General features: G+C 50.5%; 1 protein-coding gene across 3 annotated transcripts in view; it reads left to right on the forward strand.

Moving 5' to 3' along the window:
- Positions 1-5,335: 5,335 nt before the first annotated feature.
- LOC105499264 (ADAM metallopeptidase with thrombospondin type 1 motif 17) overlaps positions 5,336-16,324 on the forward strand; it is a 361,725-nt gene continuing 350,736 nt past the window's right edge. For 2 of the 3 annotated variants that reach the window (XM_071100557.1, XM_071100559.1), the window contains exons 1-3: positions 5,336-5,511; positions 5,923-6,293; positions 16,082-16,247. In XM_071100557.1, the coding sequence (XP_070956658.1) occupies positions 5,433-5,511; positions 5,923-6,293; positions 16,082-16,247 (616 nt within the window). In that variant the 5' untranslated portion in view covers positions 5,336-5,432. The remainder of the gene's footprint in view (positions 5,512-5,922; positions 6,294-16,081; positions 16,248-16,324) is intronic. The other variant, XM_071100558.1, reaches the window with a different exon arrangement.

Here is a 16,324-nt window from a genome sequence, read left to right on the forward strand (position 1 = left end):
TCTTTTCCAAAAAGAAAATGTTTTCTTTGCTAATAAGTCACCCTCAACTGCAGGAGAGGCAGCTGTCTGGGCTTCGCTTGCTCTGTTTTGTGCTTGTTCACAGTATATGGCTTTGGCCTTGTTCAGCATCAGGGAGTAGCTGTTCCTTGGGTTATGGAGTTGGATTTAACCCTGATTTTCAGCTGGCCAATCCTCATCAGGAGCTTGGGCAGGAGAAGTAGTACTCTGGTGAATAGTGTCTTCTAATGAAGACATTAGATCATAGATGACCTTGGCTGCATACAACAGTTTATCCAAATAGGGTTAACCAAACAAGTACAATGTGTACCCAAATGATATCAGTGTCCCATGATCCTTCCATCATCCACTGGATGATTTCTTAATTGTAGGTCAAACAAAAGCAAAAGCAGACTTGAAACATTCTCATCCCTCCTTGAAACTGGATCACATTCCATGGTCTCGCTCTTTGAAGTGGTCAGCTGAACAGCTGGATACATGGTCTGGAGCTGGGAGGAGGAGTGCCTTAGTCCATTCCTGCTGCTATGACAAAATAGCTTAGACTTGGTAATTTATAAATAATACACATTTATTTCTCATAATTCTGGTGGCTGGGAAGTCCAAAGTCAAAGTGCCGGCAGATTCAGTGTCTGGTAAGCTCTCTGTGTCCAAGATGGCAACTTGTTGCTGCATCCTCTGAAGAGGACAAATGCTGTGTCCTCATATGGCAGAAGGGATGCAAGGCAAAAGGGCCAGGAAGCCCTCTTGAGCTTCTTTAATAAGGGCATTAATTCCATTCATGAGGGCAGAATCCTCATGACTTTGGGCCTTAACTCAAAAGGCTCCATCTCTTAATACCAGCACAATGAGGTAAGTTTCACCATGAATTTTGGAGAGACATAAACCTTCAAACCATGGCTAAGACTCTGGACTAGGGGATGTCTCTCTAAAGTGGGTGCTTGTCTGCTGCCAAAAGAAGGTGATGAGATGAGGAATGCGAAGTTGAGAAGGGGAGGGTTCGAGATCATCGCGCATTGAGAGAAAGGGGAGTTGAGCAGAGGAGTGTAGTAACAATGGTGGGCCTGGCAATGGCTCAAATGAAGAAGGTGACTGCAGATTTCCCTGTTGCATGCTTGGCTCCTGTGGTGTTCGGAGCTCAACCACACGCTCAGTGAGAGTAGAGGGTTGAGTTTACCCAGGCCTGTAGTTCTGCCTGACAACTGCAGTGAAAAGGCAAAGGGGAGGGTGCTGACCATATTGGCAAGCGTGTTTTCAGAGTCACAGGGCCTGGAATGCAAGGAATGGATAGGGAGGCAAGTGAAGAGAGGCTGGTGGGTTGGGAGATGCAGACTGAGAGACCTTCTGAGGTAGAAGCATTTGGAAGAGCATGCTGGGAGGACAAGAAGCCGTGGTTAGAGGTAGATGTTCAAGTTTTGGAAGGTGGAATAGCTAGGGGTGATGACAAAGTGTAGGGTGTGACTTTGAGAGTGGACAGTTGGGGCAGCGTAGCACAGAAGGTCACTAAAGGAGGAAATTGTGGAGCCCAGAGCCCAGGGTGGGGGATGGGAGTTGTTTATATGTGTATCTGTTAGGGGTCGAGTTTGGCTGCATATAACAGACAACCCAAATAGCAACAGCTTAAAAGAGACAAGAGTATAATTTCTTCTGACATAGCAAAAAGTGCAGAAGTAGACAGCTCAGGTCTGGCATGGTGACTCCAAGATGTCATCAGCAACCCAGAGTTCATTGAGCTTTTTGCTTCCCAGGGGTATGGCACTCTTCCTCATGATTACCAGATGGCTGCTGGAATTCCAGCAATCACATGCAAATTCCAGTCAGGAGCAAAGAGGAAGAGACACAGTGAAAAAGGGTATACAGCAGCAGAAGGAAGCTCCTCAAATGAACTCTCCTAGAACTCTAGCCAGTAGCTTCTTCTATCACAGTGGCCAGAACTGTGACAAGTGACCATCCTTAGGGCAAAAAAGATGCTGAGAAATGTAGAATTTTGTTCCCACCTTACATTTTCAAAGGAGTTCCATTCGTAACTACAGAATGCTCAGAGAAGAGGCAGCAGATCTAGGCTGTGGAGCAGCAGCTCCTAAGGGCACAGTGGGAAGGTTTCAAGACTGAGGAGGATCTGGGATTTGGGTAGCGGAAGGCAGTTCACAGTATCATGGAGGAAATGCTGTGAAAGAGAAAGTTGAAGGCATGGAGGCTTAAACTTTTAATATGACCGCTGAACACAAGGATAAAGGGCAAAGGGAATTCAGATTCATGGTGGCCAGATTAAGGCCTTTAGCGGATCTGTCTCCCAGCCCCACATACCCACTTCCAGGTTCTGCTTTTTTATGAAGCTCAACATCTGCAACCTTCATTCTCTGACTCCCTTGCATTTTCTTAGGCTTTTTGCTAACGTCTGCCAAAAAGAGGCCCTGGCAGGAGATCAGATGGCACGAGGCAGAGGTAAGGATTCCATGCAACAGGTGCTGGAAGTTGCTGGTGTGGCAATGAAGACTGGGCCCTGGTCAAGGGAGCACTACTTTGGAAGATCCAGAATCAACCATGATAATTGTAACAGTGCAGCAGTAGACACAGGTCCCTGGTGCTGGAATCCAATCCAGGGACAGGAGCAACATGTAGTCACTGAACACCATCTTGCCTTCATGTCACTTTTCCAGTTCTTCTTTCTCCCTCTTACTCTACCAGCTACCTGTGGAGATGTTTAACCTTTTATCTGTAGCTATCTGCTTAGGAATAAAAGAAAAGGCAGCTTATTGCATGACTCAGCTTTCAGCTTGACTTTCTTTTGGCAGACTGAATTGGGGTCCCAGGTTTTTATATTCCTTTTGCAGTATCTTTCCTCAACATGCAATTTAATAAAAAAAAAAAAAAAGGACAATAAACCCTAACAAAGTTTGGTGTGTATTCTTCCAGACTTTTCTCTTTGATTTTACATACAGTTATCTGAATCCATGCAGATTATGTCATATGTGTCTGTGTGTTTATATACTTTTTTTTGGTGTGCATCATTCTGCAACTTGATTTTTTGAAAAATTTGGTAACTGATCTTGGAGATCTGTCCACGTTGTTACACATATGAGATTTTTGTATTTCTTTTAATTAATGGTGTTCAAGTAGCCATTTATGTAATGATGAACATTCAAGTTTTTGCAATTATTTGCTCTTAATAAGGTGCCCTGGTGAACAAACATTCTTGTACATGTGCCAGAGTTTCTCTGGAGTAATTAACCAGCGTGGAATTACAGAGCTGTAGAATGTGTGCATTTTTAGTTTTACTAAAACTAAAGTAAAACTTTAATTTTACAGTTTGCCCAATTGTTCCTCAAAGTGGCCGTGCCCATTTATACTCCTACCCATGGGCAGGAGAGTATCCTCTCTAATTCTTGATTTTTCTAAGCTGTTTAATTTTGGTTGGGAGATAAAATGGTATCGTTCTGTTTTAGTTTTCATGTCCCTATGGACTAATTTTAGCATTTGAGCATCATCTGATAGGTTGGTGATGGCTACTTCGGGCTGACTTGTGCTTGTGAGGTGGTGTGGCCCATACTCCATGGTTTTCAGTGGCAGGCCTTATAAATGACTCTTTTTGACAAAAAGATTCACTAAGAAGCTTACTGTGATATCTTTAAAAAAATAATATTTTGTGAGTACATAGTAGGTGTATATGTTTATAAAATGTATATACATGAAATTTTTTGATATGGCCATACAATGAGTACAATCCCATCAGGGTAAATGGGGTATCTATCACCTCAATCACCAGGGTTTCTTGTGCTGCCATAAAATGCTACTGAGCTGTCAGTTGTCTGAGGCTGTTGACCTGGACAGAGGCAAGGGGGAGAAACCCAGCCCCAGGCCTGGCCAAGAGCAGGACCTGTGCAGATGCCCCCAGAACTGTAGGTGTCAAGCAGTGAGTGGCAGCCCCTTTTGCGGCAAGCCTCTGTGGAGGGCCACTGTTCAGCCTTGGGGTTCATTATATTTCGGGGAAGCTGGACAGTGTTATAGATTCCTTCACATGATATATAATCCTGTGATGAATTTAGATTCCCAGGCTTCAAGCAGCATCCAGTGGGGAACTATAACCTTTCTGCTTTGATAAAATGGAAGCGGGCAGGACAGGGAAGGGCAGTGAAACCTGAGATTGGTTATGGTTACACTTCAGTTAATTTTTTTTTTTTGACGGAGTCTTGCTCTGTTGCCCAGGCTGGAGTGCAGTGGCACCATCTCAGCTCACTTCAATCTCCGCCCCCGGGGTTCAAGCGATTTTTCTGCCTTAGCCTTCCGAGTAGCTGGGACTACAGGTGCGTGCCACCACGCCTGGCTAATTTTTGTAGTTTTAGTAGAGACAGGGTTTCACCATATTGGCCAGGCTGGTCTCGAACCCCTGACTTCGTGACCCGCCCGCCTCGGCCTCCCAAAGTGCTGGGATTACAGGCGTGAGCCTCTACAAGATGCTATTCAGCAAGTTAATGGAGTCACCTTCCCTGCAGACCTCAGTTATATTCTGGCAGGAAAGGATCAACTCATTCTGTTATGGGAGACTCACGTTCAAGTCCAGGCTTTGGGACTCTGTGCCTCAGTTTCCTAACCTGTAACACTGAGTGCTGCCTCCCTCGGGGCGGGGGGATCCTGCTGTTAATAAGCACCAAGCCAGAAATCAGGACCACAAATTCTAGTCTTTGCTCCAACAGGAACTCTCTGGGTAACTTAAGCGTTTTTCCTTAAGCTCTCTCTCTTCCTCAGTTTTTCAATCTGTAAGAGGGTGTGAGCATGCCTGTTGCACTGGATCCTGTGGGATTAAAGACGACAGGACGTGTGAAGAGTTTGGATAAACGCCGCGGATATAGCCTTCAGGTGCAAACTCAGGTGTGCGGGAAAGTGGACTGGGAGTCTTTTCAGCCACAAACAACTAAAACCTAACTTTAGATGTAAAGAGTATATGCAGTTTTGGATGAAACCGCTTGGCCGGGGCGATTTCCGGCTATCTTCCCGGGAAACTGGGCAGCAGGCTGAGAGATTTCCAAAAAATGAGGACAAGCTCTGAAGACCAGCCCCGCATCCTCCGGCTCTTCCAGGGTCGCACGGCCCTGGTCGGCTCCCGCGCGCCTCCTGGTGCCGTGTCCCTGCCACTGCCCAGAAACCACGTGTAAGAAAGTGCTGACAACCTAACTACGCACTATGGTTTCGACCCATCCCAACCAGTAGGGAAGGAGGAGGCGGGGCGGAGGAAAGCGAGGGCCCAATCCCCTCCCGCTTTCCGAGGGGAAGGCGGGGCTCGGGGTTTACCACGTTGGGTTTGTCCGCAGCGCTAATTACTTTTTCCAAAGGCTGTAGGGCTTCACTCCGGCTGGCGCCGCCGCCTAGCGCGCTCCTGCTTCGCCGCCACGGTCCGGGGGCTGCCGGTCCCGGGTACCATGTGTGACGGCGCCCTGCTGCCTCCGCTCGTCCTACCAGTGCTGCTGCTGCTGGTTTGGGGACTGGACCCGGGCACAGGTAGCGCCCCCTCCCACAGCCCTCTTCGCCCCGCGTCGGGCGGCTACCTTCCCTGTGCGCTCTCGCGGCGTCCTGGCGGCCCTGGGGCGGCGGCGGGATGGCTGACGGCGCCGGAGCGGAGAAGACGCGGGCTGCTGCCGGAGTACGGGAATCGGGTGGCTCCGTGGCAGGCGCGCCGCCGCCGGGTCTCCGCTTGCCGATGCGCGGCGCCGTCCCGGGAGGTGCTCGGGCGGCTGCGCCGGAGACCCTCCCCGGGTGGCGCGGGCCAGCGTGGAGGTGCCGGGCGAGGGAAGGGAAGGCAGCGCCAACTCCGGGTCACTCTGTCCCCGCGCTGGCGCGGCTGGCGGCCAGCGGGAGGGCGGGCGTCCGGGCGGGCCCCGCCGCGCTGACGCGTCTCCTCTTTCCCCGCAGCTGTCGGCGACGCGGCGGCCGACGTGGAGGTGGTGCTCCCGTGGCGGGTGCGCCCAGACGACGTGCACCTGCCGCCGCTGCCCTCAGCCCCCGGGCCCCGACGGCGGCGACGCCCCCGCACGCCCCCAGCTGCCCCGCGCGCCCGGCCGGGAGAGCGCGCCCTGCTGCTGCACCTGCCGGCCTTCGGCCGCGACCTGTACCTTCAGCTGCGCCGCGACCTGCGCTTCCTGTCCCGAGGCTTCGAGGTGGAGGAGGCGGGCGCCGCCGGGCGCCGCGGCCGCCCCGCTGAGCTGTGCTTCTACTCGGGCCGTGTGGTCGGCCACCCCGGCTCTCTCGTCTCGCTCAGCGCCTGCGGCACCGCCGGCGGCCTGGTACTGCCCGCTCCCCCTCCGGGTCGGCCCGTCGGGTCTGCTGCGGCTCAGGGTGGTCGCCGTGGAGGGTGGGGATGGGGCGCCTCTGCTAGAAGTCCAGCCTCCAGGGGAACCGGAGGGAACCTCCTGCCTTTCCACCTCTCCCCACCCCCCACCCCTGCTTTCGGTACCCACTATAGAGAAAGGGAGTGGGAGGGGCAGCATCGTAGTCCAGCGCCTCTGCGGCCGGTGGAACCCGCGCGGAACCGGTTGCATGGGGTATACGCCGCCCGCCCTAGGGAGCGCAGATCTGGCAGGGATGAAACTGTCAGGGCTCTGGACAGAGGCGCCTTGGCCCCAGTGTAGACAGAGCACTGCATCTACACCGCTGTATCTACACCTGTATGTCACGGGAGTACCTATGTGCGTATAGGTGTTCTGTTCTTGGACGTGGTGTTGGGGGAGTGGGCTTTCACCTCCCTTCCTTTTGAGTCTTCTCTCTGTACCTGGAACAGGAAGTTTGGAGAGGTACCCAGGCAGGCCGCGGCTCACCCCGCTCTTCTTAGCTGAAACGTAAGAAACAGGAGAGAAAGGGTGTTTGTCTTTGCTTCCTTATACTATTAGTAGGCATTTGTCTGGTGCCCACCCACAACCAGGCCTGAGGGGTGCTTACATTGGTGATGAACCCTATTCCTGCCCCCAGGAGCTCCCTTGCTGTGGTAGTAACTTCCCCGCCCCCAAGTCCCTGGCCTGTTGCATTTGAGGCACCCGTAACAGGTACTCCCGGGGGCCGGGGGGTTCTTGTGTGCACTTGCCCTGCCTGTGCACACACTTGATCATGTGGCTACACTGGTGCCCAGACGAGCACTCAGCCTCTCCATCGTGCCCTGAAAGCAGCACACATGGCCAGCAGATGGCTGCCCCCAGCGAAGCTTGGTATGGACCCAGAGCATGAACCGCAGGGATGCTCTTTGTCTTCTGTCTTGACTGGCCTCTTTGGAGGCAGTTTCTGATATTAGTTTGTGTCTGTCCTTCCCAGGCACAAGAAACTCCTCCCCACATTTCCACCTTTTCTTGTGCCGCCATCTGGAATTCTCCAGCCTTACAGAGTCTCTGGCAAATCCTCGAGAATCTACGAAGCCAGAAGGCCTGGGGGTGCAAGGTGTTATGTAAGACCTCTCCTTTCTTCCCAGTGCTGTGGGTATCTCTGGGTATAGTTTCCTAGCTCAGCCTGGCTCTCCTTTCAGGAATTTTCTGAATTCTGATTAGGGTATGATCTGCTTTTGCTCAGCTGGGAAAAATAGGCAACTTTGGTGAACCAAGGAAAGTGATATAGACCCTTGGAGGGGGCCTGGTAGGAAGGAGCTAATGTGGACCTGGGGCAGGGAATGTGGACCTGGGGTGGGGAATGTGGACCTGGGGCAGGAAATGTGGGCTGTGGGCAAGGAGGCTTAAGTAGGAGTGAGAAAGGCTCAGATCACTGTAGGGCTTGGGTCAAGGCTGTATCATGTTCTGGGAGGGACTGGAAGGCCCACATCATTTTTCCTGTTTTTGCCAAAGTGTTTAAAGTCTAAGTCACATCATTGTACTGTACATGGAAACATCTGAATCCCATTTGCTGCGGTTTAGTGAGTTTCTGTAGAGGTCAGAGTTTATACTTCTTGGTGTAAAGTTTCCAGCAAGGAGCTATCTGTGAAGGAGCCGAGGTGGAAAGCTGGATAACATTGATTTAAAATCCTCGCAGAGTGAGGGCTGGGTCCTTTCATAGATGGCATCTCAGCCAGCTTCTCAGCAAGACTGTCCTTCCCTTCAGCACCATGTGAGGGTGCTGTGCTTTAGATAAAGGAACCCGGCCAACAGGCTGAGTTCAGTGTGTGCCAGTGGCGGGTGTACCTCTAAGACTTCAGCTTTTAAATTCTGTTGTTTAGTCTGCCTTGTTCATCCCATTCATGTGAGCTGGACATTGGACACTTCCCCCTCCGTACATGTTGAAGGCAGGAGGGAAGAGACAATGCGGTGACTTGGAGGTGGACCCCTTGCTTGCAGGGTGGCCCTGAAAGTGTAAAGAAAAGAAAGCAACAGAAACTTGGGCTAACCAAGTTTGCATTGCAGACTAGCTTTGACTTTGGTTCTCAGTTCAGGCGGCTGGTGATGTTGTGTTAGTCCCTGTTGACCGTGGTGGAAGCTCTGTGAAGTGGAGACGTGGAGTTTTGTGTGTGTATTTGCTACGACAGTCTCGGCTATAAGGTGTGGGAAGGGAGGCTATAAGTGGATGATTTTTGGTGGCCGTGGATGAGGAGCATTTCAGAGTGTCCTTGTATCTAAAAATGAGGAGCAAGAGTCGGCAAACTTCTTTGAAGGATCAGATAAATATTTTAGGCTTTGTGCACCACATAGCCTTTGTTGCAGCTGCTCAAAGCTGCCCTTTTAGTGTGAAAGCAGCTACAGCTATGGAAGGCATGCAAGCGAATGGATGTGGCTGCGTTCAACAAAACTTCATTCCGGATGTTGAGTATCATGTTAATTGCTGGTAAGTCCCACTGTATCGAACATCTCCTAAAGGGCTCAGCAGAGAGTGTTGAGTGCCTGGGCTGGGGGCACACAGGTTCTGTTCCATGTTGCATGGAATCTGTGCTGTTTATCTCCAGAGATGTTTGCTGTTTAAAGGAGATGCATTATTATAATAGATCATTCCTTAGCTGTTCAGGGGCCATGGAGACTAAAGCACCTGTTCCATTTTTGCTCCTTCTCCTTTTGACAGCAGACAGTCATGGGCCTGCGGCGTTCCTTTCTTAGTGTCTTATCTTGAAAAGCTGGGCCAACTGCGCTTTTTGGATCTTCAAAGACTATATAGACTTAAGTATTGCTTGTTTTCTGTTTATGCTTCTTCATTGTATTTACATTTCCAAGAGTCTCTAGAGCATAGGCTTTTTGGAAGTGTTTTTATGAGCGTATCATTTCAAAGCATGAACTTTAGGTGTATGAGGAGGGCCTTTCCACTCCTCAAGAATTTATGGAAGTTCGGATCAACTGCCTCTGTGACCAGGACCGGATCGTGGAAGGCCAGTGGAATTGGAATCAGGCTGAACTTCATAGGTAGACAGGCTAGCAGAGAAGGCACTTCAAGATCAGTATGAGTGTCAGGCTGTGAAAAGAATCTGTGCGGCTTGTCCAAAGTGAGTGGCTGGAGGGCTTGTTTTAGGAAGAGTGAACGAGAGGAGGGGACGGCTGGAGGCCCCTGCTGTCGGGTTTGGTCTGCCGAGCAGTGGCCATCCTTCCTTGGATGATACTCACAAAGCTTGGGAAGGCCTCCCACTGGAATGTGTCCACTCCTTCTTGGCCAAGGCTGTGGCCTGCCAGGGGCACACTGTGAGATGGGGAGACCGGACAGACCACCAGGGAGCTCTGGGCTGCAAAACATTAAGCCATAACCGCTTTCCAGGGCACCTTGAAGGACTGTGAGAAGGTCAGGGATCCTCCTACCATAGCTCCTCTGTTGTCACAGCCACATGCTGTAGGACTCTTATTTGGAATCACTGGGGTCAACCTGGTGGCCCAGCTCATCCTCACTCCGGCTGGTCAGCCTGACTGCAGACCATGTGTCCATGTTGGTAGCACGTCATTTGTGGGACATAGGACGTTCATAGTTCTGTACAGCTGTTCCAGTCCACTAGAGAACTTTTAGAGAATGCTCACCTCTAATTTATAGGGGAGCAAGTGTAGTCCAGGTAAGAATAGATGGGGGCAGCCGGGTGCGGTGGCTCACGCCTGTAATCCCAGCGCTTTGGAAGGCCAAGATGGGCAGACCACCAGCACACGAGTTCAACACCAGTCAGGCCAACATGGTGAAACCTCGTCTCTACTAAAGATACAAAAAATTAGCTGGGCATGGTGGTGGGCGCTTGTAATTCTGGCTACTCGGGAGGCTGAGGCAGGAGAATCACTTGAACCTGGGAGGTGGAGCTTGCAGTGAGCTGAGATCCCACCAATGTACTCCAGCCTGGGCGAGCTCAGCCAGCTGATGAGTAGGCAGCTTAGGTTAGAAGTGTTGAGGACCCCACTTTTAAGAGGGCAGCCTGCGTTTGCATGACTCCTGTGATGGAGAAGCAAGTTTGGGATGTTACTACCTCTCTCTTTAGAAAAGAGTTATCAAACCCTTTTGATTGATTTACAAAATTGCCCAGCTTTATAATGCAGCCTCACTCGATGGAGAACAGCTGAGTAGGAATTAGTCTCGTCAAAAATGATATGGTGTGGAGACCCATTGGAAGGGACTGCATTATAATACATCATTATATTGAGACAGGTCTGAGGAAGGTACGTGGTCCTAAGTGATTACCTAGTATTGCTGAAGAATTGATCGTGTGCAGAATAAATATATTTGGAGAATACAGAGAATACGAAGCACATATATAGAACTTTGTAAAAAGAAACAATTGAGTGGATGTTAAGGGGCACTTTGGCAGGAATCGAAGAAGGGCAAAGACAGTTTCGTGAAGTTTGGAGGCATGCAAGTATTGGAGGGAAGAATTCAGAAAGTTCTAAGGCCTCTGGCTGCCACCTCTGGAACAACATTCCTGTGGCCTCATGGTGGCTTCTCTTCACACCCCTTTGTCCTCTCCAGCACTGCATACTCTTGTGTTCCTCCTGATTGCCCAGGGCTTCATCCAGCTGCAGCTCTCCAGGCTGGGCTGACTCCTCTTAGGATGCCAGGCACTGGCTGCTTCTGCACCGAGCTCCCCAGTAGCATCGCCTAGGACACATATTGGATTTTCCCACTTTGAACTTTTGTTTAGTTGACAACATTTAAAAAAAAATGAAAAAGAAGTAAAAGATGGGATGATGAACTGAAGCAGTTTTCTTTGATTGATTGCATTCTTGGAGCTTATTTCCTGAACTCTGAAATACTGCAGCTGCCTGATCTTGGATGTGTGTGATGGGGAAGATGTTTTTTGCAGCCAGTACATCTGAGGGAACCATGCAGAGTCGTTGGTTAACTTTTCCCTGGACCTGCTTCTGTGCACAGGTCCCCAGATGCATGGTCACATTCTTGCTTCTTAGGAAATGAAACCGTATGGCCATTCAGAGCTGCGATCTTGAGCAAGTCATTTAAGTCCTTTGAACCTTTCTGCCTGCAGCCATACAGGGGTAAATAACATGGGCCTTGCAAGGCTGTTGATAGAATGGAAGAAGATAAAGTCTGTGAAATCATTTAGTGAGAGCCTGGCACATTAAGGCATTAAAAACAGGCTTCTTCTCTTGCCCTGCAGGCTGTTCCCAGACTTTTCCAGTTATACATCAGCTGATCAGTCATCGCTGTTGCCTGAATGAGCCGATCATTATCACACACCTGCCATGTGCAGGATGCTCTGGTAGGCCGCCCAGCAAGGCTCAGAGAGAAAGACAATGCAGGCCCTGTCTGGGAAGACAGTCCCAGCCTCCTGGAGGAAGGTGCGCTGGAGCCTGGAACTAGGCAGGGTGGGGTTTCAGGGAGGGAAGAGGGTAGGCTTCAGATTCCAGGAGGGAGGAGTGATGGAAAAGGCACTGAGGCCCCATTGTCCTGAGATAAGGGACCCATGAGTGGATTGGTGGGATGGTGGTTTTAAGGGAGAGATGGGGGTAGAGGAACTGAACTGGCAGGCATGTGGATTAAATGGGGCAGGTCTATGGGTGCCAACCAAAGGCATTTGGACTTTATCCTAGAGCAGTGGTTCTCAGCCTTGAGCCCGCATTACAGTCCCCTGGAGGGCCCATTAAACTGATGGCTGGGCCCCACCCTGGAGTTTTTGATGTAGCAGGCCTGGGGTGGGCCTGAGAGCTTGCATTTCTTGCAAGTTCCCCAAGGGATGCTGATGCGGCCATTCTGGGAGGGCACTCTGAGGGTCACTGGCTGAGAGGCAATGGAGGATGGGTAGTTGGGGAATCCTGGGGATAGTTGTATGGGGAGGACTGGCGGAGAGGAGCACTTAGAGCAGGGAGGTGACCAGGCTCAAGCCTCCAAGGCAAGCCTCAGAAAGGAAGGAAGACCACACGAGAGGGACTCTGAAGGGCAGGCTGGCAGTCCTTTTTGGCTGGCTGACACTGACTAGTGGTCTGAAAGGGCTGACACTGAAGTGAGGGACCCTGACATTACTGAGGAGAGGCCTGCTTTGGGAAGAAGACCAAGCATCTGTGCTCAGGCATTTCACATATGAGGCGGCGGCAGCAGGACTGGGGGAGGGGCCCTCTGGGTGATGCCTCAGAAGGGGTGCAGGTTGGGAAGCCCCGCATGGCCGTGTTGTGTGGGGGAGGCTCCTTCCACGGGAAGAGGTGCATGCCCACCGGAGAGTCAGAGGCAGGGCGGGAGGATCTGCAGTCACACGGTGGCTTTTTCTTCTTGGAAGCAGGTTGGTCCCTACAGGAAGCAAACTCACCACCCCTTTGGCCCCATCCTCTCAACCCATCTTGACCTAGAGAAGGAGACCTAAGACCCACTCCTGTTAACTGAGGAGCCGCAGACTCCTGAAGAAAGGCAATTCCGTTGCCATCTTTGTGGAGTCATGTGACTTTGTCCCCTCCCACAGAGGCATGCTGCTTTGAAGCATACAGGAGAGACTTTCTCTGTTATCTTAACTGCATTTTCTAAGTGAACTTGTGCTAACATTAGGTGATAAAAATGGCTGTGTCTTTCACACTCTCCGCACTGCAGAGAGAGCTAGTCCTGCTTCAGGCAGGAGGTGGTGTGGAGTGAACAATACCTGATTTACAACTCTGTCTTAACAGAACCCTTCAAAGCAAGTACCCACAACAAAGAGAGTTGAAAGCACTCACAACTGCTGAAATATCAAGTTATTGCCTGATCCATGTTATTTGACCCACACTTCTTTAGTATAGCATACCAAATCCTGCAAAACTTAAGATTTCTCTTTTAAGAGCACCATTTCATTGGGGGCTTTGTTATATCCCTTAAAACCAAGGGGCCTCAGGGTTGCCGGTTCTGTCTGCCATAGGCATTTATTTCTATACAGTTTGTCTCTTTGGAGGACGGTTGCAGGCCTCCTGTATCTAAGGCACAGGCTCATTGCTGGTATTTCTTTACCACCATCAGTGGGACAGAAGAGGCCTTGGACAAACATTTCCCTGAGTGTCCCCTCTCCGCATAGATGGTGACTGCAGGAGTCACACAGATCCAAGAAGCCCTGCTCAGCTCTTGGGGCCACGTGCAGTGGTGGGCTAGAAGCAAGGGTAGTGCGCAGAGCGCCATGGAGGAAAGCCCGGGTTCCAAATCCGAGGACCTCTCCACATGGAATCAAGGCAGTAGGTGTCCAGGGTCTCCAGCACCCAGTTAAACGCTAGGACGGCGCTTCTCAACCCTGGCTACACATTGAATTTTCCTGGTCACCTTTGAAAACATATCAGTTCCTTGGGCTCCACCCTAGATATTCTGATTCACTTGGCCTGGAGTAGGGCTGAGGCATCAGGAGTTTTCAAAGCTCCCCAAATCATATCAATATGTAGCCGGGGATGAGAAGCCCTGAGCAAGGGGGTTGCAGGCCGTCCTTACAGGTAACTGCGTTTTCAGTCGCATATTTTCTTTTTGAGTAACTGTTATGTGGCAGTCATTGGCAAAAACAGGAGTAATAATTCTGATCTTGCCTCAATGGAACAAACCGTTAGGTCGTGAAAGTGTCCTATAACATGCGGTAGTGGGCTGGAATTTAACAGTGCAGGGGGCTGCAGGGAAGGGGGTTTATTTAGGGAAGAGAGGAGTCAGGGAGAGAGAAGGAGGGCTGGTGGGTATTTTGGCGTAAGACTGCGTGTAATGCACAGGTGGCACTTCTCAACAGGACGTTTGACCACTGGTGGTGTGCTGACAATGGCAGTGTTAGAGATGCTTGAAGGAGGCTAGGGACAGTGACAGTGAGGGAGGAGGCAGGGCCCTTCCTCATGCTGGTTCCCAGGGTGAGGGCCCTGTACAGCCCCTCCCTGCTGGTGCTACTCCTGACCACATCCCTGCTTGAGGTTGGAGCCCAAGAGGGCAAGTGGCTGCCAGGTTGAGGACCCACTAGTCCATTTATCCATCATTCCCCAGCATTGCTGTTTTCTTCTTTAAGTTTATAGAAACCAGCACATGGGGTCCCTGAGAATTGTAAAGAAAAACCTTCCCTAAGGTGCTAAGTGATGCTTTGCATGTATATATGAGTGTGTCTGTGTAGGATTTCTCACCAAGGTGAGATCTCCCTGTCTTGAAAAACTTGTTCGGCCTTAGAACTAACAGCTAACGGCTTTTTATACCGGGGTTTGTGAATACAAACTCTAGACTGAACGAATAAGAACTGGCTTTGAAAGTGCTAGATTGCGGGGAGGGGTTTGACCCACAGCCAGGGTGTTTCCACGTGAGTCCAGCCCCTCATTAGAGTGAAGCGTATCCTCTAGGGAGCAGGGGTTTCCTCCCACGCGGGGCTGCATCCCACGCGCTGTGCCGTACCCTGCCCACCCTATCTTGACCGTGGAAGTTTTCAGGGGTTCTGCACCGAGGCTGCGTTGTGCACAGCTATGATGGAGCTCTGCAGATCCCACTGTGGCCACCCTCTTCCATTTCTTCGGTTTCCGTAAAGTTTCCTAGTGAACAAACTCAAGTTTTCACTTTAAAGGAGAGGGAGGAAAGCTGTGCTCTCCTGCAGGTCATGCAGTGCCACTTTGAGACAGTTTTATTTGGGCAGTAAACTCTTTGAGTTGTTCTTGGCAAAAGTTCTAATGAAATGGAAACCTTGAAATATGCTTAGAGCGGTAAGTATGGCCTCACCCTGTATCTTGGGGATGCAAGGTTGCAGGCGATCTTATTAGTTGATCTGATTTACTTTCCAGGAATCTTGGTACCGGTGCATCCTTTCAGAATGTAGAGGGGGGTCTATCTCATTTGGCTTAAGTGAGCTTTATACTTGAGCCTGGAGTTAGCTCTGCGTGTGGGAGGGAGTGCTGCTTCTCCAAGTGTGGTCCCTGTATTACATGGGACCTTCTTAAAAATGCACATTCTTGGGCTCCAGCAGGACCTCCAGGTGATTTGGGTGCACGCTAGGCTTTGAGAACCAATGTGTGTCATGGCTTTTGAAAAGTGAGGGTGGAAGAGGGAGACAAGAAAGGATATCATGACCCCCTGAGACTCATCCCCCAGATCTCCTGAATCTGTGCAATCAAAGGCAGTTCAGGATCGTTCCCAGGAGAAGGGGATGGTGACTGCATTGATCAGTGTACAAACCAGGTCCTCCCCTGGCCCTGCCTGGGTTCGATTTCCTTGAGAAATTTACCATTTTGACTCCACATAAGAAGGGAAACTAGCAGCAGGTGCCTGGGGAAGGAGGGCAAATTGTTTTGATGCTGTCAAAACAATACTAACATTACTTTTAATATACCCAGGATAAGATACATTTTTCCATTAGGGATATAAATGTCATTCCCAACAATTTCAGTGTTGCCTCCCGGGTGGACTTTTGTGAGGATGATTTTTAAAGTAACTTAAAAAATAATTTTAAAATTAAAAATTTGATAATGAAGTAGTTCATCTTCTCTGAAAGGCAACATGGAAAATGGATGTTGTTGTACCTGTCTCTGTACCCCCACCCCCAACGCAGCTGCTCTGTGGTATGTTTGTAAGTCACACAGAAGCTCACTCTTGGGCTCAGGTAAATCTGACCAGTTTGCAAAGAAAAGAGCCCAGACATGGAACTCACACCTAGGTGACCTTGCCTGCTCCTCTGGCAGTGGAGGGAGCCATGGGCATGTGTGAATGAGGATGACCGACATTGCGTTTCCTTCTCCTTTCTGGACAGGTTGGCCTCATTCAGCTTGGGCAGGAGCAGGTGCTAATCCAGCCCCTCAACAACTCCCAGGGCCCATTCAGTGGACGAGAGCATCTGATCAGGCGCAAATGGTCTTTGACTCCCAACCCTTCTGCCGAGGCTCAGAGATCTGGGCAGCTCTGCAAGGTTCTAACAGGTGAGTCAGGGCAGCAGCATGACCGGCTTAGAACACATGCACAGCCCGCATCCTTTGTGTGTCTCCAAGTGCACTGA

This window comes from Macaca nemestrina, chromosome 7 (assembly GCF_043159975.1).
Source record: "Macaca nemestrina isolate mMacNem1 chromosome 7, mMacNem.hap1, whole genome shotgun sequence".
In the NCBI taxonomy this organism is placed as follows: Eukaryota; Metazoa; Chordata; class Mammalia; order Primates; family Cercopithecidae; genus Macaca; species Macaca nemestrina.